The 26,215-nt window shown below is 44.5% G+C and overlaps 1 protein-coding gene across 1 annotated transcript in view; it reads left to right on the forward strand.

The window, feature by feature from the left end:
* Window positions 1–26,215, forward strand: part of RPS6KC1 (ribosomal protein S6 kinase C1) — a 315,485-nt gene that overhangs the window by 156,444 nt on the left and 132,826 nt on the right. The window contains exons 10-11 of the mRNA XM_063919063.1: window positions 16,836–16,883; window positions 18,754–18,886. Coding sequence (XP_063775133.1) covers window positions 16,836–16,883; window positions 18,754–18,886 — 181 coding nt within the window. The remainder of the gene's footprint in view (window positions 1–16,835; window positions 16,884–18,753; window positions 18,887–26,215) is intronic.

Below are 26,215 nucleotides of genomic sequence, written 5' to 3' on the forward strand. Positions count from 1 at the left end.
CTATTTGTGGTACCGAAGCCGGATGGCTCGGTAAGACCTATTCTAAATCTGAAATCCTTGAACCTGTACATAAAGAAGTTCAAGTTCAAGATGGAGTCACTCAGAGCAGTGATAGCGAACCTGGAAGAAGGGGACTTTATGGTATCCTTGGACATCAAGGATGCGTATCTCCACGTTCCAATTTACCCCTCACACCAGGGGTACCTCAGGTTCGTCGTACAGAACTGTCACTATCAGTTTCAGACGCTGCCGTTCGGATTGTCCACGGCACCTCGGGTCTTTACCAAGGTAATGGCCGAGATGATGATTCTTCTTCGAAGAAAAGGCGTATTAATTATCCCATACTTGGACGATCTCCTAATAAGGGCAAGGTCCAGAGAACAGCTAGAGATGGGATTAGCACTGTCTCAAGAAGTGCTAAAACAGCACGGGTGGATTCTGAATATTCCAAAATCCCAGTTAATTCCGACAACACGTCTGCTGTTCCTAGGGATGATTCTGGACACGGTTCAGAAAAAGGTTTTTCTCCCGGAGGAAAAAGCCAAGGAGTTATCCGAGCTTGTCAGGAACCTCCTAAAACCAGGAAAGGTCTCTGTACATCAATGCACAAGAGTCCTGGGAAAAATGGTGGCTTCTTACGAAGCAATTCCATTCGGCAGATTCCACGCAACAATTTTCCAGAGGGATCTGTTGGACAAATGGTCAGGGTCGCATCTTCAGATGCACCAGCGGATAACCCTGTCTCCAAGGACAAGGGTATCTCTTCTGTGGTGGTTGCAGAGTGCTCATCTATTGGAGGGCCGCAGATTCGGCATACAGGATTGGATCCTGGTGACCACGGACGCCAGCCTGAGAGGCTGGGGAGCAGTCACACAAGGAAGAAACTTCCAGGGCGTGTGGTCGAGCCTGGAAACGTCTCTTCACATAAACATTCTGGAACTAAGAGCAATCTACAATGCTCTAAGCCAGGCAGAACCTCTGCTTCAAGGAAAACCGGTGTTGATCCAGTCGGACAACATCACGGCAGTCGCCCATGTGAACAGACAGGGCGGCACAAGAAGCAGGAGTGCAATGGCAGAAGCTGCAAGGATTCTTCGCTGGGCAGAGAATCATGTGATAGCACTGTCAGCAGTGTTCATCCCGGGAGTGGACAACTGGGAAGCAGACTTCCTCAGCAGACACGACCTTCACCCGGGAGAGTGGGGACTTCATCCAGAAGTTTTCCACATGCTGGTAACCCGTTGGGAAAGACCAATGGTGGACATGATGGCGTCTCGCCTCAACAAAAAACTGGACAGGTATTGCGCCAGGTCAAGAGATCCGCAGGCAATAGCTGTGGACGCGCTGGTAACGCCTTGGGTGTACCAGTCGGTGTATGTGTTTCCTCCTCTGCCTCTCATACCAAAAGTATTGAGAATATTACGGCAAAGAGGCGTAAGAACGATACTAGTGGTTCCGGATTGGCCAAGAAGGACTTGGTACCCGGAACTTCAAGAGATGATCACGGAAGATCCGTGGCCTCTACCTCTGAGAAGGGACTTGCTTCAGCAGGGTCCCTGTCTGTTTCAAGACTTACCGCGGCTGCGTTTGACGGCATGGCGGTTGAACGCCGGATCCTAAAGGAAAAAGGCATGCCGGAAGAAGTCATTCCTACTTTGATTAAAGCAAGGAAGGAAGTAACCGCGCAACATTATCACCGCATTTGGCGAAAATATGTTGCGTGGTGCGAGGATCGGAGTGCTCCGACGGAGGAATTTCAACTGGGTCGATTCCTACATTTCCTGCAATCAGGATTGTCTATGGGTCTCAAATTGGGATCTATTAAGGTTCAAATTTCGGCCCTGTCGATTTTCTTCCAAAAAGAATTGGCTTCAGTTCCTGAAGTCCAGACTTTTGTTAAGGGAGTGCTGCATATACAGCCCCCTGTGGTGCCTCCAGTGGCACCGTGGGATCTCAATGTTGTTTTGGACTTTCTCAAATCTCATTGGTTTGAACCACTAAAAACTGTGGATTTGAAATATCTCACATGGAAAGTGACCATGCTACTAGCCCTGGCTTCGGCCAGGAGAGTGTCAGAACTGGCAGCTTTATCTTACAAAAGCCCATATCTGATTTTCCATTCGGACAGGGCAGAACTGCGGACTCGTCCGCATTTTCTCCCTAAGGTGGTGTCAGCATTTCATCTGAACCAACCTATTGTAGTGCCTGCGGCTACAAGCGACTTGGAGGACTCCAAGTTGTTGGACGTTGTCAGAGCTTTAAAAATATACATTTCAAGGACAGCTGGAGTCAGGAAATCTGACTCGCTGTTTATACTATATGCTCCCAACAAGTTGGGCGCTCCTGCGTCTAAGCAGACTATTGCTCGCTGGATTTGTAGTACGATTCAGCTTGCACATTCTGTGGCAGGCCTGCCGCAGCCAAAATCGGTAAAAGCCCACTCCACAAGGATGGTGGGTTCTTCTTGGGCGGCTGCCCGAGGGGTCTCGGCATTACAACTCTGCCGAGCGGCTACGTGGTCGGGGGAGAACACGTTTGTAAAATTCTACAAATTTGATACCCTGGCTAAGGAGGACCTGGAGTTCTCTCATTCAGTGCTGCAGAGTCATCCGCACTCTCCCGCCCGTTTGGGAGCTTTGGTATAATCCCCATGGTCCTTTCAGGAACCCCAGCATCCACTAGGACGATAGAGAAAATAAGAATTTACTTACCGATAATTCTATTTCTCGGAGTCCGTAGTGGATGCTGGGCGCCCATCCCAAGTGCGGATTATCTGCATTACTTGTACATAGTTACAAAAATCGGGTTATTATTGTTGTGAGCCATCTTTTCAGAGGCTCCGCTGTTATCATACTGTTAACTGGGTTTAGATCACAGGTTGTACGGTGTGATTGGTGTGGCTGGTATGAGTCTTACCCGGGATTCATAAATCCTTCCTTATTGTGTACGCTCGTCCGGGCACAGTACCTAACTGAGGCTTGGAGGAGGGTCATAGGGGGAGGAGCCAGTACACACCACCTGATCGTAAAGCTTTACTTTTTGTGCCCTGTCTCCTGCGGAGCCGCTATTCCCCATGGTCCTTTCAGGAACCCCAGCATCCACTACGGACTCCGAGAAATAGAATTATCGGTAAGTAAATTCTTATTTTTGTAACTTCTGGCGATCTACAATGCCTGCTTCAAGCCTCTCCTCTACTCCGGGGTCATGCAATCCAGATACAGTCGGACAATGCCACGGTGGTGGCGTATATCAATCGACAAGGAGGGACAAAAAGCAGAGCCTGCATGCGAGAGGTGTCCAAGATACTCCTCTGGGCGTAAAGAAATGCAAGAGCCATGTCAGCAATCTTCATTCCGTGTGTGGACAACTGGAAGGTGTACTTCCTGAGTCGTCACCATCTCCACCTGGTTTTCCAGCAGATCATCAACCTGGGTGGGGGGTTGCACACAAATAGACAAACAGAAATTTCCCTGGTATTGCTCACGGACCAGGGACCCTCAGGCGCGGGCAGTAGGTGCACTGACGACGCCTTGGCCTTACCGGCTGGTCTATCTGTTTTTTCCGATTCCGTTGCTCCCAAGGGTGCTCAAGCGAATCAGAAATCAGGGAGTACAGGCAATTCTGATTGCCCCGGATTGGCCTCGAAGGGCGTGGTACGCGGATCTTCTGGACACGTCTGTCGAAGACCCTTGGCCTCTACCACTCAGAAGAGATCTTCAACAAGGACCGGTTGTCTACCCGGACTTACGGCGACTTTGTTTGAATTCATGGAGGTTGAGCGGAACATCCTAGCTCACAAAGGCCTTTCCAAAAAGGTTATTGCTACCATGGTTCGGGCCAGGAATCCTCTTACGTCAAAACACTATCATCATATCTGGAGAAGAGATGTCTCTTGGTGCGAGGAATGCACATATCCGCCTGCTGAGTTTCACTTGGGACGTTTCTTACATTTCCTGCAAGCTGGTGTGGATAATGGCTTACGTCTGGGTTCCATTAAGGTCCAGATCTCAGCCCTCTCCATTTTCTTCTTGCAAGGGGTACTCCGCATCCAACTACCTTTTGTGCCGCCTACGGCACCCTGGGATTGGATGTTGTGTTAGCATTTCAACAGTCCTCCTGGTTTGAACCTCTGATGACAGTAGAAGACAAGTACCTAACGTGGAAGATGTGATGTTTCTGGCTTCTGCTTATTGTGTCTCAGAATTGGGGGCCTTATCGTGTAAAAGTCCATACTTGGTCTTTTATGAGGACAGAGCGGAGCTCCGGACTAGACAGCAGTTCCTGCCGAAGGTTGTCTCCTCTTTTCACCTGAATCAACCTATTGTGGTTCCGTCCAGTTCTGGCACTTCTGCTCCTCCAAGGCACGCATAGCATCCAATGCCTCCGAAGATATATGTCAAGCGGACAGCTCGGATCAGAAAGACGGATTATTTGTCGTGCTCTATGATGCGCAGAAGAAGGGTTGTCCTGCTTCGAAGTCTCTGAAGGCCCACTCTACAAGATCAGTGGGCTCTTCCTGGCCGGCTGCCCGTGGAGACTCGGCCCTACAACTATGCCGAGCTGCTACCTGGTCAAGGAAGAACACCTTTGTGAAGTTCTACAAGTTTGATACCCTGGCCAAATAGGATACCCAGTTTGGGCAGGCGGTGCTGCAGCAGTCTCCGCATGTTCCCACGCGTTCTGGAAGCTTAGGGATGTCCCCATTGTACTAGTTTTTCCCAATATCCCTTATGGATTCTAGAGAAAAATAGGATTTTAATACCTACCGGTAAAGCCTTTTGTCGTAGTCCGTAAGGGATATTGGGGAAAACTTTACATTTCTTCAACTGGGTGTGCTGGCTCCTCTCCTCTATGCCTCCTCCCACAGGCAGTTATAGGTAAACAGTGCCCGAAGGAGAAAGGACATATATGAGAGAAGGAACTTTTCTGCAGGTTCTTGTTCTATAGTTACCTGTTCAGCAGTTGCTGTTTGTTGTTACCAGCTGTTGCTGGTTGTTGTTTGTTAGTGGTGTGCTGGTGTCTAAATCTCACCACCTTTTCTCTTATCATGTTCCTTCTCTCATATATGTCATTTCTCCTTCGGGCACTGTTTTACCTGTAACTGCCTGTGGGAGGAGGCATAGAGGGGAGGAGCCAGCACACCCAGTTGAAGAAATGTAAAGATTTCCCCATTATCCCTTATGGACTACGACAAAAGGATTTACCAGTACGTATTAAAATCCTATTTTTTGGCAGAGCAGTACTGATATGATGTGGCTGTTTTTGGTGGAGCAGTACTGATATGATGTGGCTGTTTTTGGTGGAGCAGTACTGATATGATGTGGCTGTTTTTGGGGGAGCAGTATTGATGTGATGTGGGTGTTTTTGGCGGAGCAGTACTGATATGCAAAAGGGTCAAGTGGTGTCCTGCGAGCCGTTTTCACGGCAAATTCTCACTTTGGGGGATATCCAATTAGCCCCATTTTTTTACCGGGTCTAATTGTCCCGCCGGGGGCTATCTAATTAGCCCCGATAAGCCGGCGCGTGCCGCGGCTTATCTGGGATTTTGTTTCACCTGCCTCTGGCAGGCAAAGCAGAATCCCCGGAAACAGCCCCAATTCCGTCCAAAAACGCACAGGTTTCACTGAACCTGTGTGTTTTTGGGAGAAAGGTTTTTTTTTTTTTACACGCAATATATCTGGATAGCCTGTAAAATAAAATTGGTGAAACATCGGAAAAAAGTCAGATAAACGGCCGAAAACGGCCATTTTCCGGACCCGATGTTTTAACGGGGATAATTGGATGTCCCCTTTTGAATTTCATTTGCAAATTTTTAATGGAGCAGAAACTTTGGGAGTTTTTGGCGGAGCAGAAATTACATGAAAGGGGTGTTTTTGGCAAAGCAGAAATTATTTAATGTGGGTGTTTTTTGTGGAGCAGAAATAATATGATGTGGGTGTTTTTGGCGGAGCAGTAATTAATGATATGATGTAGGTGTTTTTGGCGAAGCAGTACTGATATGATGTGGGTGTTTTTGGCGTTGCAGAAATTATATGATGTGGGTGTTTTTGGCATTGCAGAAATGATATGATGGGGGTGTTTTTGGCGTTGCAGAAATTATATTATGTGGGTGCTTTTGACAGAGTAGTAATGGATATGATGTGGGTGTTTTTGGCGGAGCAGTACTGATATGATGTGGGTGTTTTTGGCGTTGCAGAAATTATATGATGTGGGTGCTTTTGGCAGAGTAGTAATGGATATGATGTGGGTGTTTTTGGCGGAGCAGTACTGATATGATATGGGTGTTTTTGGCATTGCAAAAATTATATGATGTGGGTGTTTTTGGCGGAGCAGTACTGATATGATGTGGGTGTTTTTGGCGTTGCAGAAATTATATGATGTGGGTGCTTTTGGCAGAGTAGTAATGGATATGATGTGGGTGTTTTTGGCGGAGCAGTACTGATATGATGTGGGTGTTTTTGGCGTTGCAGAAATTATATGATGTGGGTGCTTTTGGCAGAGTAGTAATGGATATGATGTGGGTGTTTTTGGCGGAGCAGTACTGATATGATATGGGTGTTTTTGGCATTGCAAAAATTATATGATGTGGGTGTTTTTGGCGTAGCAGTACTGATATGATGTGGGTGTTTTTGGCATTGCAGAAATTATATGATGTGGGTGTTTTTGGCGTAGCAGTACTGATATGATGTGGGTGTTTTTGGCGTTGCAGAAATCATGTCATGTGGGTGTTTTTGGCGTAGCAGTACTGATATGATGTGGGTGTTTTTGGCATTGCAGAAATTATATGATGTGGGTGTTTTTGGCGTAGCAGTACTGATATGATGTGGGTGTTTTTGGCGTTGCAGAAATTATGTGATGTGGGTGTTTTTGGCGTAGCAGTACTGATATGATGTGGGTGTTTTTGGCGTTGCAGAAATTATATGATGTGTTTGCTTTTGGCGGAGCAGTACTGATATAATAGTTGTGTACATGAATGTTGTACACTCTCACAACTGGAAAGGAAGCCATAAATTAGCAATCTGTAGCAGTAACGCATCATTTCTTATGTTCCAATTATATCATCTAACAGTGAGTATTAGGTAAGTTGCTTCTAGACCTGTTCCTTGTGTTCGTTCAGGTGTGCAGATTGGATGCACAGGATTATTGGGGGGCTATGGAGGTACCTCTACTACTAGACATTTTCTAATGAAATTATGAAGTACTATTTTCACGGCATCTCTTTTATTCTTTGGCAAATCCGAGCAGACACCAGTATTGTCTCCGGTGACCTTGGCTGTTCGTCGCTAAGGTGACAAATGGCTGGCTGTGCTGCCTTGTTCCGTAGGCTTGCCTGTTGCCTGCCTCCGAGTCTGCGCCTCCCGTTCTGCTGACTTGTGCAAAATTCCTTCCATCTCATGTCTCAGGGCTTTGATACATATGTTCTGAAGGTGGCCACACTGACTTTGCTGGGGAGCAGATGGTAAACCTTCAGGCTGCCACCGGCTATACTGGTGTTAAGTTGGAAAGTTAACGTTTGATGATGGTTCAGCCGTGCATATGAAAGGATTTGACAACAGAAATATATTTAATTGAAAAAAAAAATTAGCATAGTAAACATAATTTTTTCGTCTTCATTTGCATGCAATGGAAATATCCAGAATTTACATTTATTAGAGAAAAGCCAGGGGGCATTTTCATTTATATAGCTGGTAATGTACTAATTGTACAGGTTTGTAAGCGACTTCTTCGTGTTTTGATTTACAACTTGGTAATCTGAGGACAGCATCTAATTAATATATTAAAAGGTAACACCCCCACTTTTGTGGGGTAGGGGTGTGCGGGTGATGGGGTAAATGTGCAAAATAAGCCTCTATATTTTTTTTTGCAATTTGATTTTATTGGAAGCTCAAGACCTAATTACAATGAAACATCAGCAATCCCACCATTAAAACAGTCAAGAAGGGAGCAAAGCAATCTCACATTGTCTAGGTAACATCAGGCTGCCATATAGCATACAATAATACACCCAGTGAGCAGGTGAAACGGCGAGTAAACGTCATCAACAAGGATTGTATGATGTAATAAGCAATGGGTGGGGGGTGCGGATCAGGAGGAAGCGGAGGATTCACCATCGCTCAACAAGCCATGTCGCCCATGGTCAGCAGTAAGTGGATGATGGGGAACATGGATTATTCATGTGGTGGGACAAAGAGTCTCAAATGGAGATGTGGTGGCCTTTGGGTTGTGCGATGGTTGTGAATAGACACCGTGAAGTGTTGCAGTTGGAGATGAAACCAGGAGGTCTGGACTGGAAGGTTAGAAGCGTTCTGAGGTTGGTGGTAGGCTTAACTCATCGTGAGTCTGCCAGTTGACTATGCTTGAGTGTCCCATCTGTTGACCAAACTTTTACATGTATAGAGGAAAGTCCCTGAGGAAAATCTGGGATAGACGATAAAGGAATTGTTGTCCATATGTTAAGACATCCTCCGTCACCAGAACTGAATTATTTATGGGATATTCTGGAAAGACGCACAAGTCATAGGCTTCCACCACCAGGCATCAGCAGAGTAACGTTCCTGTAGAAGAGTGATGCTGGGTCACACCTGGCCAATTCCATATATTGCTGCGGTCAGTGCCTCGGAACCCACATCATCTTATAAGTGACCTCATATTCATTCTCCATTGTTATTGTCCATCACCTATATATTAAACAAATGACTACTTTTGGGCCACAGGAGCTGGGAGACGTTAGGGATGAGGATAGGCAATCATGGTGTTGAGTTTAAATGGCCCTCGAAAATACACAAATGATCAAATATCTCATTAAGTTGAATGTGTCCGTATTGCTGGTAATTTCACAATGATATCATGCAATAGAATCCCGTGTTCCTCGTCCTGAGCTCTCACTATTAATAATGATCGTGCCTTTAGGAGAGAAGAGAAAATGAATTAAAACAACACAGTCTTTAATATCCTCTAATTGACAAATTGTAAAGCCTATCGTATGTAACACTTATGTCTGTCCTCCCGTGTCATTGTTGCGGGGCTCCTACCATTCAGCTTATTGTGTGCCGAGTGCTTACACGGCAGATGAGACTATCTCGTAAGGAGCAGGTTACAGAAGAGGCCATTCTGTGTTACACTGTAGCTCTCCGCAGCGCTTACCACCCCTATTGTACTGTATGCAAATCCGCCGCACAGAACTGCCGGAGAAGGAATATATTAATTGTATTCACACAGGAAGGTGTCCTAGCAAAATAATTATATCCTAATCGTTATTTGTTATCCTGTAGTATGTTTTATCACAAAACACAAGTTCGCTTTAATAAGAGCCTTTCACTGGGAGGACAATGAGGCCAAATTAGAACAAAATTAGATTTTTGTCTTCCTAGATTGTTGAACAAACCAATGAGCAGTTTTTTTAAGTTCTCTTTTATACAGTCCCCCCCCCCCCCTCCCCGGCGTTCCGCATATTGCTGTGTTGTGATCGCTTCCTATCTAAGGGGCTGTCGGCGTTTTCTCTCTCTCTGTCCTTTACGTCGACAGCTTCATTAGAAGTTGGACTTGTGTCAGGACAGCATAAAACGCGGAGAGCGAAACTTGGCTTCCTGCGATCTGTACTGAATGGAGCCATCATATTAATACACAGCCGCAGAATTGTTCATTAAGCAGGGACTTTGCACTAAGAGTGATGCATGCTGAATGCAAGCTCCTCCAGATGGTCGGAGAGAGGGGCTTCCTTTTTAATACAGCCCTGTTTCCGCTGGCTTTTTGCAGCCTTTATTTGCCGCATGGCAGACTTAAAGGACCACTGATCTAAACGTAGCAAAGTAACCCACAAAAACATTCCTACCTTGAGACGCCCGACGTCGGGACGCGCCGACCCACAAACATATGACCGTAAGAAGAGAAGTGTTCCGCTAAAGCTGTTAAAATAATAAATGCAGATTTAATTAATTTATGCAATCACCATATATAAAATAATAATAAAAATAATAATAATAATCCCATACATGTATTGATAAATTGCAGAAACATAGACCACACTTGCCTAAAAGCAGACAACTTTTTATCACCGTTGGGGCACAGCAAATATGTTTTTGTTATATCTCTTTTGATATTGGATTTAGGAAATGTGTATTACATTTAGAGTAAGAAATTGGTGGTGTGGCTGGATTTCGGCACTCGCTCTACCAGAGACGTACCAGGGCACCAGGTGCCATTACCCCACAGGACAGACAATACTTCCAGATCCGGGGTTCTGTAGAACACGCCTGCTAATGGGTTCCTCTCTGAACAAAGCTCTCACTTGGGGGTATCCGGTCTTTTGGTTGACATTCTTTATGTCGATCACTGTTGGTCAACATGATCGCTAGGTCAACATGGCAAAGGTTGACTAATGAAAAGGTCGACCTGAGTTTTTCAAATTCATTTTTTTAACTTTTTCATACTTTACGATCCACTTGGACTACGATTGGGAATAGTAACCTGTGCCGAGCGCAGCGCCCTTGCCTGAAGCATGGCAAGTGAAGCGAGCCAAGTGAGGGGACACGGTGCACTAATTGGGGTTCCCGATCACTGTATGGAGAAAGCGACATCCAAAAAATATAAAAAAAACTCATGGTGACCTAATGACCGTGTCGACCTATTTCAGATGTCGACGTAGCCACTGTCGACCAATAGTGGTCGACCTAATGACTGTCAACCTAGTTACTGTTGACCCTATGATACCCCCCCACACTGGGTGGAAGGGGGTTGGTGGTTGTATCAGAGGGGCATTTTTCTAGGGTGTGGATCATCAAATCGACAGTATCTAGGTCGACTACTATAGGTCGACAGTCACTAGGTCGACATGGTTGGAAGGTCGACAGGTCAAAAGGTCAACATGAGGTTTTTTTTGTTTTGTTTTTTGGGGGGGGGGGGGGGTGTCGGTTTCTTCGTAAATTGACCGGGAACCTTAATTAGTGCACCGTGTCCTCTTGCATGGCTTGCGTTGCTCGCCATGCTTCGGGCAAGGTGCCTCGTTCCGCTACCGCTTCGCTCGGCACAGATTACTATTCCAATCATAGTCCACGTGGATCGTTAAGTATGAAAAAGTTAAAAAAAAAAAAAAAATGAAAAACACGTCGACCTTTTGACCTGTCAACCTAGAAACCCTGTCGACCTTCCAACCCTGTCGACCTAGTGACTGTCGAGCTATAGTGGTCGACGTAAAGAGTGTCAACCTTCAGACCGGATCCCCTTTTTCTAACCTCTGTGTGGTGATGGTAGGACCATAGGGAAGGGTCAGCAGTTAGAGATCTCCTGTGAGGGGACCAGTCATCAGCAAGTTAAATGCCTTTAGGTTATATAAACGCTGTAATGTTTTATTGTGTGTATTTGCAGCTACTTGTTGTGGTGCTGGTGGTTGATGAGACATGAGTACATAGGCAGAGCTTCCATATATCGATGTCTGGTCAGGTTAACGGAGAACAAGTCACTATTTGCGCAGTGTTGAGCATCTTACGCCTCACGTCCACACAATGATTTTCTTCATGATGGCTAGAGACTTGTATTTAAGCACACGCTACAAAGCACCTGATCTAGCCGAAAGTGACTTTCATGAGACCGTACTGAGATGGGAGTAATCGTACGCTCTGCGAGTTAGCGTATCCAGCTGTAGGCGATTTTAAACCTCTTTAACCGTTATCATCAGCGCACTGCCAGTGAATTAGCGCCGAGACCCATTTTTAGGGAAAAACATATTTTTTGTTCAGGGATTATTTAATACTTGTTTACACGTTGTTGTCCAAAGATAAATCGGATGCGTCACTTCTCTGCGGCCGCTCCTCCGCGAGAGACATCGCCTGGAATTCTGCTCCGCATGTTTGTTGTACAGTAAGCAGCGCTCTACCTCTCCCCCGCCCAGCTCAGTTTTCCGCACGGGAGCTTCTCTGCAATGTGACAGCGCAGGGGTGGCACTGCCAGGAGGTATTAAACTAGCTAGGGCTCTATGACGAGGGCAACGTTAGACTCTGCAGTAACACAGGTGGCCGTTCCGCTCTAAGAAGTAATATTAGTAGGAAATTGGTGACTTGTGCTAAGCAGAATCTTAAAACCACATTAGCATATTAATTAGTTAATTACAATACTGTGATTAATAATTACAGTAGACTGGCAACAGAAAAAAGCCATGGGAACCCAGAGACTCTCAATAAGTGGATTGTTCTTCCTCATTCTGCCCCAGATTCATCTTCTGTGAGTATTATATACAGTATAAATATTGTATTAGCACCTCTGTAAGTCCCGTCGTCATGTGTCGGCACCTAGCGTTTGTACACACCACAAAGGTCAATGATCATAGTATTATTGCCTTTGGTTGCATGTCCATTGACCACAATTGAAAGGTTCATATGTGTGTGAGTATATAATATTATAAATTATATATAGATACACATATATACAGTATATAAATTTTAAATATATATTAGATATATTTTTTTTAATTAATACACACACTTGTTTGTGTACCTATATTATTCTCCGGCAGACTAGCGGTTAATAGCCCTGCCGTACACCGTGTATGTGTCGCAGATCTGCAAGTTGAAGGTGCTTCTCTTAAAGACTATTGTTAACTAAACATTATTGCCAAACAGATGGGAAATACTCACTAGCCTGATGCTTTCAGCCCTAATTATATCATCACCAGTCCTATACGGCTCAGTTGAAGAGGTGTATCCAGGGGCCAATTTATAATCATTTAAGCAACACCTGTTTGGGAAAAACTGACAGTCAAAGGGCACGTTTAAAAAAAATCACATATGTTCCTCTATTTATTAGTTGAATGTGGATTGTATCCAGCTGCAAGGAAACCAGGGAGCGTGAAATGTGCCCGCGAGAAGCGCTGCCGCCGTGGAAGTGTCTGATTAAGGTGTAAATGTCAAACAGAGTCTTCGCTGATTTAAAATGGACAAACACTGGGAAATGTTTACGGGGGGCTCCTTCATCTCCGAGAGCAATGGAGACATATAGGGGCAGTTTAGTCCTCGGCAGCGTGCGGCTGCGCACTTCACCAAAAATTGCGGTATCTCATGGGAAGAGATGCGATGACTGTGTTCTAAATGATTTAGCTGCACTCCGTGCCCGTCACCCCTGCCTAAATTGCACCCACAGAATAAAAAGAGCCAAAAAGTAGGGCGTGTGGGTATGGACTAAAACAGAGGTCTGCGTACGCTGGAACCCTGCAACTTGCAGCGTCTTTGCTTAATAGCCTACACAGATTGGTCAGCTCGCACCATGGGGGGTCATTCCGACCCGTTCGCACGCAGCGGTTCTTTGCTGTGGTGCGAACGGGTCAGAACTGGGCATGCGCAGCGGTCATCGATGCTCGCCGATCAGCGGCTAGAACAAAGAAGAAAGTGATCGCTAGCGCGATCGCAAAAAGATTGACAGCGGGGAGGCGTTCCCGGGCGTCGACTCACCGTTTTCCGGGCGTGGAGATCCGAACGCAGGCGTTTGGAGGGCGGATGTCTGACGTCAATCCCGGGACCTTCGTCGCTGGATCCGTCGCACAGGGTAAGCAAGTCTGACCCTGGTCTTGTTTTGCAGGAAACTTTTTTAGCATAGCAGGGCTGCACAAGCGATCGCAGCCCCGCTATGCTAAAATACACTCCCCCATAGGCGGCGTCAAGTTGATCGCACGAGCAGCAAAAAGTTGCTTACGTGCGATCACCTCCAAATGACCCCCTATGTGAGCAGGGGGTTAGACTGTTCGCTCCAATGTGGCGGGAAGTGATGTGAATGGTCTGGAATAGCAGATGAGCGAACCCACGTTGCTGCCTTATACTCCGCAAAATAAATAAATTGCTTTGAGTCATTCTTGGAGGGGAACGGTCCTATATAAATCATAAATTACTATTATATTATTGAAATAAGTGTTTAGACGGGAACGAGCACGGTTCTGTATTGGGGAGTGAGCAGAAGGATTAAATCTAGCAATATATGTGTCCATACATCTCACTCCACAAAACACAGTGACCATTGTAGGAATTGGCAGGATACGGGAGTTCTGACGCCCCAATGCTGGCCCTCCGCTCTTACCCCTTAGTTGGCCCACAGCAAATGTCGTTTTTGCCTGTTACATAAAATTACTCTTATGTCCAAAACATTTTAGATTCAAAAAGTGGTAGAAGTGAGTGAGAACGATCCGCTTCTTGGTTCTGCGCTGTAATCTGCGGACCAGCCGCGTAGCAGGTTGCATGGCAAAGTGACACGTTATTGGTGTTACTGTGTCATGGCTGCTCCTGTATAATAAAATCTCGCCCCTTCTGTTTTGCTAACACACCAGAAACCGGTGGCACGGTCCAGCGTTTCCCCATTGTGAAGCAGGATTTGGTTTCCTGTGAAAGTCACCAGTCACACTGGGCAGCGCGCACGCAGGCCCTGGTAATTAGTCTGCAGATTGCCTGCTCCTTCAGTCTGAAGATGACCCTTCTGGATAGCGGCGTAAGATAGCAGCTGGCACGCTCCCCGGTGGCCCGTTTGTCCTTTGGTTTGTAACCAACAGAGTCGCAGTTCCATCCCAAGATCCACAGCAGGAAGCCCGTGGCCTCCGATGCTGGACAGCAGACGAGACGCTAATAAATATGATTACAAAATGTGGGATCTGTATCAAGAAATCCTCTTTACTAATGCAGCAAATTACATCCTGTGCCGTGCGAAGATTTAAAGATACATCGCCCGTTCGTTACAGCAGCGTCCTCGCAGAGTATCGGCTGCACATTCAGTGCTTTGGTACAAATGAACGGAATTAATTGTAGCAGAAATTATTTGAAAACAAAAACATTTGCAGTGACAATTTTTTACTATATAATATTGCATACATTTATATACACACACTTTTGGAACAATAAATTGTATTTACCTATGTGCCATTTTTCACCCCAGTGTTGAATGTGAAAGTGGAGGTGAGATATTTATGTATATGTGTGTGTATATTGTGCCTGATTCATGTTTGTAAGTAAAGCAAAAAAAGCAAGTAACTTTGTATCTGGAACCAACTATTGGGGTCATTCAGACCAGATCGCACGCTAGGGTTTTTCGCTGCGGTCATAACTGCATGCATATGCACCGCAATGCGCAGGCGCGTCGCACGGGTACAAAACGGATAATTGCTGAGCGATGGAAAGAATCCATTCGCACAGCCGATCGCAAGGAGATTGACAGGAAGAAGGCGTTTGTGGGTGGTAACTGACCGTTTTCAGGGAGTGTTTGGAAAAACGCTGGCGTGTCCAAGCGTTTGCAGGGCGGGTGTTTGACGTCCGTTCCGGGACCGGACAGGCTGAAGTGATCGCACCGGCTGAGTAAGTTCTGGGCAACTCAGAAACTGCACAAAACTTTTTTGTACCGCTCGGCTGCACATGTGATCGCACACTTGCAAAGCGAAAATCCCCTATAGGCGGCGACTATCTGATGGCAGCGCCGCAAAAAGTAGCTAGCGAGCAATCAGGTCTGAATTAGGACCTATATTGCCATGCAATGGGAGCATATTATATTGTTTTTGCGCAGGGTAAATACTGGCAGCTTTATGTTTACACTGCAGTTTAGATTTCAGTTTGAACACACCCCACCCAAATCTAACTCTCTCTGCACATGTTACATCTGCCCCACCTGCAGTGTAGCATGGTTTTGCCCAGTTGCTTGCTTTTTTCCTTTACTTACAGACATAAATCAGGCCTATAGATATATACACAAATGTAATTATCCCTTTCTCAGGTATACGCAAAACTCTGTGTTGACTGCTTTTTATGTATTCATAGTAGGGAAAGCGCTGGATGATAGGCAGACATTATACTGCCATAATTCCACCAACCTCTGAGTTTGCTGGGTTGGATTAGGGGTCTCTAACAGTTTTGCTGAAAAGAAAATATACTATTATGATGGAAGAGTTCTGCTGATATCTGTAATATTAATATGGCTGAACAACATAAAGTACTCTACTGTAGCATACATAATTTCAATGACACAGTTTAATAGCCAGAGTTAGTTACCTATCTGTGTAGGGTGAGCCTTCACGGGAAATATGGCAGAATGCAGTTGGCAATTTGAAAATGTTTAATCGAAGTAAACAAAGGCTGTCCTGTAAGGAAGGGTAGGGATTCATTTCAGCCACATGTACAGTTTATCTTACACTTTCTCCAGTTATTGACTGAAGGGCATCGGCCGTTCATGGATAATCCGTTCTCTTTCAATAGAATATTCAGAGATATGGACTAGAGGTTCTGTCCGGTAATGAGCTACATTAATGTAATGCACTGTACATTGTTTATGGTTGGGGAGAGTGAAATCCCAATACACCAGTACTATCGAATAACATGAGGTTGTCCAAATGTGTAAACTCCTTTCAATACGTGGGTGCCTGATATGACTGGGACAGTTGGCGTAGTGGTTAGCATTACTGCCTCACAGTCCTGAGTACAGATCCTAACAAGTCACAGTCAGTGTGGAGTTTGTATGTTCTCTCTGATTTTGCGTGGGTTTAATCCAAATTTTCTGGTTTCCTCCCACACTACAAAAACATCCTGGTAGGTTAATTGGCTGCTTACAAAAAAATGAACCCTAGTGTGTTTCTATCCGTGTGTACATGTGACTAGGAATATAGATTGTAAGCTCCACTGCGGCAGGGACTGATGTGAGTGATTGAGATATTCTCTGTACAGCGCTGCGTAATATGTGTGCGCTATATAGCTATTGCCAAATCATAACGTAGATGCGATGTCTGCGGCATTATACAGCTGACTGTCCACCGTCTGCAATAAACGCACATCGCTTAGTAACGTGGATGGTGAATCTAATGGTTAATGTTCTTGCCTTTGTAGGTCCTTCTTGTTCTGGATACAAAGTCGCAGGAAACCTTTATATTAAAAGTAAGTATATCTCTCAATTTCTTCATTTGTTTATTTTAAACCATTGACCAATGAGTCTCTGTCGCCAGTTGTGCAAATATTTCACATGATACATTTTTTATATTTGCCGGTAAAATACTAATGCAGTGCAGCGTGATCGCTGGCTGTACACATACTGTAGAATACGTCTGATGCTACACACTGATTCTGCGGTTCCCGGTCAGTACGGGCACACCGCAAAGCCACCTGACACTTTCAGCGCTAATCCCTGCGTCTGTTGCGGAGTCTTGGGCAGCTGGGAACTGCGCCATTGTTGCTCGTTGGTCACCGCATTACACAGATCCGTCGGGGCAGTGCCCAGGCTGAGGCGGTTAGCGCAGATAATGGTTCAGGCTGCTAGAACGTGATTGCTCGCCAACCGGATGTACCGGCATTTCTCCGTATAATATAATCCGCTTTCATCATTCCCGGGTGCCATATGTACACGTGGCGTATTATGTTAGTATTACCTCTTGTGCCCCCGCTGCCAGTGTGTATCTATAGAGAGAGATTACATCTTGGGGTATTGGATGTTTAATGAAGCTTTGCCTAAACAAGATACAGTGCGTTTTCCCATCAGATCACTATTAAAACAGATTTTCCTGTTTTTATCCTTTGTATAGCGGGTTGAACGGGGAATGTAATTAAATCTCTATACAGTCAGGATCTATGGCTGAGGATTCTGCAAGGCAGTTCCGGTTCTTGTATTAACTGGAAGGGAAGCATTAATATACAGCGTAGTACCTGGGGAAGTGATAGCACGCGGCTGCACTGGATGCAGCATACGTACAGTGCAAGCTCCCTTTGTGTGGCCGGTAGCGTCTGCTGGTAAAGCTGCATGCCGCTGTGTCGGGGCTGTAATAAGGCTGCGTCCACCCACTTCTGTCTGACACTAGCCTATGGCTGGGATAATCCGCACCGCGCACACACAGGAACGGATAAACGTGTTCTTAGTATACATTTTGTGTTTGTACATATGAAGCCTTTCCCATGTATCCTGGGAGCACGGTCATTTCAGAAACCGTGTTTATGTTACAATGCACCCGATATAAGCGGCAGGGGATACCGCCTCCTTTAGCTTTTATCTGTCTCCGTAAGAGTCATCTGTGTCCTTGCAGACTATGTGGGGCAGATATGACAACAGGGGGAGAAGAGGACAGGCGTCAGGTATGGGACGCAGGTAAGGGGCAGGTTGGAGGCAAAGCAAGGATGTGGACGGTGAATAAAACGTGGAAGGAGGCCATAAACAGGGCGGTAGATGGGGTGAGCAGACCAGTGGGTCGTGGGGCCGCAGTGTCCAGGGGCCACAAGCTCTGTTATAGCAGCGTAGATTTATCATGTTGCTGCAATACAGTCTTTCCTCCTATTCTGCTGTAGTGTATGTACGCTTTGTACGTTGCTGGAAATATGTAGAGAAGCCGTGTAATGAAACGTAGCAGCGTCTGCTCGGTACATGTAGGAGAAGCGATAGAAGCGGGCGCTCCTGACACTGTATATGAAGCCACTTGCAGCGATACAATGTATGCACAGAAAATAACAACAGAGCGACAGAGGTCGCCGGCAGAGTACACAAAGTGTCACTCTGATGACTTAGTCTGAGAGTGAGATTCTAATAAAAACATTGACCCGCGTAATTGATTTTAATGGTAGCTTTGTGCCGTCTTCTGTTCTCTGGATACCTGCCAGCTGCCATCAGCTGGGCCCCAGGGGAGCGCAGGACACGGAGGAGCAGATGAGCGGCAGCTCTGGCGCCCGCAGTAGCTGGGACAGATTATTTTGGTTGATAAACATAACGCGCAGCGGGTTCCAGAGGAGGCTCGGGGTGCAATTGACCTTTTCTGTTCTCTGTCAGGGTCTGAGGAAGAGCAGCGAGGCGTCTGGGAGCAGAACGGCTGTCATCCCCCGCTGCGTGCCCAACATGGTCTGCCTGCACAAGTACATCATCTCCGAGGAGTCCGTGTTCCTCGTTTTGCAGCACGCCGAAGGTCGGTCAGTCTATGAAACGCTTTTGCAAATACAGCGTATATGGGACTCAAAGGTCATTTCCATTCCCTCCGCTCTTAGGCCGGCCAGCCATCTGTAAATGTAACTTTTGTTGGATTGAAGTGGATATTTGTTGCAGGTAAAATCGTTAATGTTTTGCTTGTATGTAATAATGAGGATGCACTGGTAAGTATGATTTTCCCTTTTGTGCAGCAACTTTGAACCCCCCCCCCCCCTTTTTTTTATTTTTATTTCGTGTCCTATATACTATGCTATATATATATTTACTCCTTCTGTCCTCTGCTATTTTGTCAGCCTTCGCCAAGTCAACACATTTATGTTAAGAGTTTTGCTGCTAGAATGCAAAACCCAAATTCCCGCCAGACTTCATTAGCGCGTCTTCTCCTTTTTAACAAGAGGAGTTTTGTGCCGAACATTTTAACATTCAACATTAATCCTGCAATATTACTGCTAACAATACAGCCACTGGCGTCGCATATGGACACAAAGCAGGAATAGACCCATGCACACAGTAAAAGTCCTTGTGATGTTCCTCTGGTTTTTTTTGTGTTCCGATTCCTCTCCACGTGCGCCGAGCAGCTGGCAAATGAAAAGTAATTGTCACACCTGGATCGCAGTCACTGACTTGGTATGGTTGCGGCCGCCTGCACCGTCACTGCAAAGCTGCTGCTACGTCTTTCTGTGTACTTGTCAACATATGTACGTGTGTGTGTGTGTGTATATATATATATATAAATATATATATATATATATATATATATAATAAAATGTGTATATGTATGTATGTAGTAAGGTAGCGGGCGGCAGTCCGCAGATTTATATAAATTACAGACAGCTACGCAAGCTTTAGCATACATATATATATATATATATATATATATATATATATATATATATATATATATATATATATATAGTATGCAAAAGTTTTAGGCAGTTGTGGAAAAAATGCTGCAAAATAAAAACGCCTACACAAATAGAGGTGTTAATAATTTATTTTTATCAATTATCAAAATGCAAAGTGAATGAACAGAAGAGAAATATAAATCAATTCAATATCAGGTGTGACGACCCTTTGCCTTCAAAACCGCATCAGTTCTTCTAGGTACACTTGCACACAGTTTTTGAAGGAACTCTGTCTAGAGGTTGGAGAACTAACCACAGATCCTCTGTGGATGTAGCCTGCTCAAATCCTTCTGTCTCTTCATGTAATTCCAGACAGACTCGATGATGTACAGATCAGGGCTCCGTGGGGGCCATATCATCACTTCCAGGACTCCTTGTTCTTCTTTATGCTGAAGATAGTTCTTAATGACATTGGCTGTATGTTTGTGGTCTTTGTCGTCCCCATCCCCTGGCATTCTGGCAGCCTTGATCCCGGGCTTGGTATGGTGACCTCCGTTATCCTAAACGCCGGTCTCCCGATACCAATGCATCAGAACGCCGTGTCAGTGTGCCACTTTGCGTATCCTCTGCTTGCATGCGTCCATGTTTAGTACATCAGCAATAGCCAGACAGTGTTACCCTGTGCTACGTAAAACTTTTTCGGTGTATGTGAGGAGAGGGCAGTATGTGCCCTGTCACTCCCAGGGATTGACAGTCTGATGCCTTTTCAGGGGCACAACGGCCTCCCTCTGTGACAGTGGTGACACACCTCCACCGTTTAGGGGGAGGGAAGACTGCGACGGGTGGCTTGCGCGGCGCCAATGGTGCCGCAAGCTGCACGGTGACGAGTCCGGTGATCCAATGCTGCATCCTAGGACACAGGTTGGTTCACTACTGCCGCAGGAGGCGTCTACTTGTAATAACCGCCTCATCACCCTACAGCGCTATCGCTGCTGCTTCTAAGAAAGTGGTTTACGGTGTTTTGTTTATTTAAACCATAAAATTAAAGCCATTATACACGTGGCCACTTGAGTGGACATCAAGCATCTGCGACATAAAGCATTGCCCTATTATCAAGGAACAGTACTTTAAACGTGAACGTTTTTAGGTAAAATGAAAAAACAAATGTCTGGTATGGTTCCAATTTGTTTTTATCACGTTGCTTACTGTATTGTTTCTCCAGAAACAAAAAATCCTCTAAGTTGAAAACAGTTAATTTTTTTTACACCTATTTCTGGATATATATTCATCAAGAAGCAGAACTTTCCAAATATTTTCATTTACTTCTGCGCTTGCTTCACACCTAGAACGTTAACCTTTTTCACAAACTGAATTTAACTGATTTTAACATATGGCGGTATCCAATTAGCAACCGTAATTTACCGCAGCTAATTGATTCGCTGGGGGGCTGTCCTATTAGCCCTGATAACAGGCGCTCATCCTCTGATGCCGGCACTAGTTGGTAATTGCCCATTTTCTCCATGAAAAGTGCAGCATAAATATCGGTTTTCGCGGTTGCGGCACCATTGCAGCTAATTTGATACCGCCCATAGTATGAAAGTTGGAAAAGTACCCTGGACACCTAGGCTGGAGACACTGCATGCAGATGTTACGTGTGCAAGCTTCACCGTGTTACCTGTTAGCACGTTTTACATCCATACGTTTTGGCCAGTAATTTCCCACACTGGACCTGATTACATGGGGTGCCTGCGCTTCAACGGAGGTGGTGTCGCACCTGGTCCTTCTCTGCGACTTTGCTCCATAGAGCCAGTGCGGGTCAATGCTTGAACAATGGATGCTTTGAAATCCAACTGATTCTTGTCATTGAAACCAGACCTTTTTCATACAGTAGTTATGCGTTTACACATCACATCAAGAAAGTGATAGGACACTCGAAATGTACCGTCTCCTGTTGCTGCATCTGTGTAGGTATATCGCCACACGCTGGTATACAAGATCCACTCCCCCCATGTGCAGGTTATATTACACAATAACGCATCCATCACTACTGCCACAGCTGCTACTAATGATAATAATTTGAAATAATTTACAATTTAAATAAAACAACATATAATAATACCTGTAAGACTATCTGCTGTCAAAAAATAAATAAATAAATATATATATATATATATATATATATATATATAATATATTGGGCGGCGTATATGGCTATTATATGAGGAATATATTTAGGTTAGGCCTATATGCCAGAATAAGTCTTGCAGGCAGTATGTATCTTTGTATCGCGTGACGTCCACTGAAGTGGACATATACTGTATGATTTTACATCAACTGTGAAAAAGACCAAATTGATCAAAACCTCTACCATATTATTTCCTAAACGTTACTATCCTTGAATTAAGTTTTACCTGCTGTGTTAAAAAAACATTTTATAGAAATCTCTGAAGTGCTCGGTGCTGATGAAATTTTCTCAGCCGTTGTATTTTGGATCGTTGGATCGACAATAACTAGGTCGACAGTCATTAAGTCAACCACTATTGGTCGACAGTGACTAGTTTGAGACATGGAAAAGGTTGGCATGGAAAAAAGTCGACATGAGGTTTTTAAAAAAAGTTTTGGGGTGTCGTTTTCTTTGTAAAGTGACCGGGAATCCCAATTAGGTCACCGTGTCCCCTCGCTTTGCTCGCCATGCTTCGGGCAAGTTGCCTTTCTGCGCTCGGCACAGGTTACTATTCTCAATCGCAGTCCATGTGGATCGTAAAGTATGAAAAATTTAAAAAGATGAAAACAAATGTGAAAAACTCATGTCGACCTTTGCCACGTCGACCTTATGATAAGGTCGACCTAATGCATGTTGACCAATAGTGGTCGACCTAATGAGTGTCGACCTAAGTGTTATCGAGCTAAAGACAGGATACCATATTTTGTTTTTTTTGTATTTATAAGAATTAAAAGCTGCAACTAGGTGGCGCACCTGCTAAGTTTGGTAGAAATCCTAAGAAGAGGACACCATGCACTAGTGATGTAAAAAGGAAGTTTCTATAGGAGATAATTCCTTAAAAAAAAGCCGTCCACTGTAGTGGCCTCCATGCATTAAAGGGTTCAACTCTCTCTGTCTCTCTCTCTGTGTATATGTGTGTGTGTGTATATATATATATATATATATATATATATATATATATATATATATATACAAACAGATATATATAAAATATGCACACACACACACAAATATATCCACTTACATCTAGCCTCCCTGCACGTTAAACAGCCCTTCTAGTCACGTCATGACGTGGCGTGACTCTGTAGCACCGAGCATCTTTTCATGCGACTTTTTCCATTAAAATGCATCTTATCCACAAAACGAATCAGACACACAAGCAGCTTATGCTGAGTAAAATTATATGCGGCATGCGTATATTCTGTGTGTGACTGTTACTGTGTGTGCCTACGGAATGCTACGTTAGTGTCAGTGGCTGTTTTCCTAGAAAACACTCTAACGTAAAATTTCGTATGCAGATACAGGTGTGATCGCACATAGAATATAGGCGTGCCACATATCGTTTTAATCAGCAGAGTCTGCTTGTGCGTCTTTTTCACACAGTGATGCGAATAGGACTCATTTTCAGTAACAAAAGATGCCCGACACTGACGGAGTTGCACGGGACCGGTCAGCTTACTCACGCCAGGCATCTCCCGCTGCGTGGGATATTGAGGCAAGATGTATGTAGGACACACCGTCTACCCCATCTGTGTCACACCTGTCTGTCTGCCACTCCACTTTAGGCTGTAAGTTCTCACGAGCAGGGCCCTCTCCCCTCAAGTGCTATCGGCCCCTACATACTCCCTACAATGATACCAATCCTCCGGTTTCTGCCACCCTGATGCGTAATTCAGTGTTACGACCATTGATGCAGAAATGTTTCTCTCCCACGTACAGTACCTGTCCCGCATTGTCGTGTACTGTATTATACATAGAAGCAGAATTGTTACAAAGCCCGCATGCTATCTGAGCGTCCCTGCTTCATCTATGTAAATCTGTGTCGGCAGCACATCACTATTATTGATAATAGAAGCTTGCTGTAGTGTCGGCAGTTACAAATAAATATAAAAATCTTGCTGTTGGAGGCTCTTTCTCCTCTCTCCTATATCTATTACAAAATCCATCTATTCAAATATAGCACCAATAAGATTCCTGGCAGTCGCCGGTGTTGTATTTGGAATTGATTGCAGCTTGGCAGAAGTATCCCTGCTTTGTGCGTAATTAATGCCAAACTGTGATTATGGGCACAGGCATATAACACTAGTATAAAGATACTGTTAGATGTTCCAGTTCATTGATGAATCTCCTTTTTTTTTCCCCTTACTGTTGTTCTTATCCAGTGACCATACACATTTTTAATATTAATTGAGGAGTAGGAGAGTTTATTTCTTTCCTTCTCTTTATTCCTTTTGGTCCCTAATGATTGTTTCACACAGGTAAGCAATACTTTTCCTTGGACATCATTCCGGTTGCTGTTTTAAGACAGGTGCAGCATTGACGTTCTCCAGAAAGACATTATGGCGCTAAATGTGTCCTGTGGTGGGAACGTTCTGCACAGTTTATGCAGCAAATGCTTATATTTCAGACACAACTATACAAGTACAACTATATTATATACAATGATAGAGTTCTTCTAAAGGGGTTGTATCTTTATAGAGCTTGTACTAGATTAATTATTTATAGTGGTCGTCAATAGTAAAGAGATGGTCAGTGTACATAGAATATCGCCGTAATAATAGTTTTGTGTAATGAAACACATTGCGTTTACAGTTTAGCCAGGCTTATCATTCTGTATACTACGGCTTCACCGGGGGTATGAATTCAGATCAGCAAAAAAAAAATGCAGCGCCAGGATACCCCGTAGTCTGCCAGATGTACTAGCCGGGTGATTCTTAGGGCTACATTTACTAAAGCTTCTAAAACAGAGAATTTGTGATGTTGCCCGTAGCAACCAATCAGATGCTGTCTGTCATTTTCTAAAAGGCAATGATTGGTTGCTATTGTCAACATCACCAATTCTCAGTTTTAGAAGCTTTAGTAAATGTACCACTCAGTTGGGAGATTCGGAATGTGAGGTGTTGTGTTAGGCCAAAATCTGTCTTAATGTTAAAAAAAAAATCACACATGATATACAGGTACCACAGCAGAAAAAAAATATATACAAAATGCAAGGACCTATTCTTTTATGTAAGAAATAAAGGTATGGGGAGAGAACAGGGAAGGGATGATGGAATCACACATAATTAGTAATAAGAATGAAGGACGAAAGACCAGGGAAAGAAGAAACCTTGGATCCAGGACACTGGGTTTGGCAGAGATTGTGAGAGAAAAAGGAGAAATATGTCACCGATCAAAGGAGTGTCTGGGAAGATATTGTGGAAGATGAGAAAGGAGGAATATCCCTAGGGCCATGGGTATAGGAGCTGCCATCATGGAGTTCAGTAGTCTGTGGAACTGATCATAAAACAAGAATGTCTTGGGGCAGATCCACCAAGTTCCTCCATGACCTCATCTCCTCAAACAGCTCAACTACCTGTCAGGGGTGCAGTACCAATGTTCTAAAGTTTTGTATGCTGTCCCTTTAATCAATGTAGATATCGAGGCATTGATGTGTCCTCCTCAGGTAGGGGAGCAAGATCTGCCTTCCTCCCAAACTCATGTCTTCAGCGGTGGTCAGATATTCTGTTTAATAGTGGAGCATAAATCATGAAGACCAAGACTCCAACCCAAGGGCGTTATGTAATAATAATGTTTCAGGTGGAGAGAATCCTGTTGTTTGGTCCAGCAGAGGAAATTTTTATTATCTGATGTCCAAGAATGCTAAGTGTGTGCTACATTTGGGGTCACCCCCTAACACCAGACCCATCTTTGAACTTTTTTACACTGGTAAGTCCCAACCATACAAGAGTAGTCATACAGTCAACACAGTTCAGTCTGTTTTAGAATAATTTAATATAGCCCTTTGTTACACTTACCTGATCCTGTCATGTACTGCAGTGCATAGTAAGAGCTCTTACACTCAAAGGTCAGAGGTAGATATCGTACAATCAGGACATAATAGACTGCACAGCACCCTGTACCATTTCACATTTAAGACTCCTTGGACATACTTCAAATCAACTAAACTAAAATTAAAATGGCCTGACTGCAGTGCCTCTAATGCCTGGGTTGGTCATTGGGAAGATTCTCTACATGTTGGTGGTGCCTGGATCTCCATGGATGTGTATGTATATAGTCCAATACCCCCACCCCTCCGCTTCTCTCCATGGATGTGGCCAAAAGCTGTTTTGTGATTGGTCTTTGGCCCAATGATAGCTGAGCGTCTGCGTTGTGCTTTTAGCGTTCATCCACTTTAAATGAACATTTACTAAAAATAATTTTCTTTCACGGTATACCGCTATACGGTATTTTCTAGTTA

This window comes from Pseudophryne corroboree, chromosome 4 (assembly GCF_028390025.1).
Source record: "Pseudophryne corroboree isolate aPseCor3 chromosome 4, aPseCor3.hap2, whole genome shotgun sequence".
Classification (NCBI taxonomy): Eukaryota; Metazoa; Chordata; class Amphibia; order Anura; family Myobatrachidae; genus Pseudophryne; species Pseudophryne corroboree.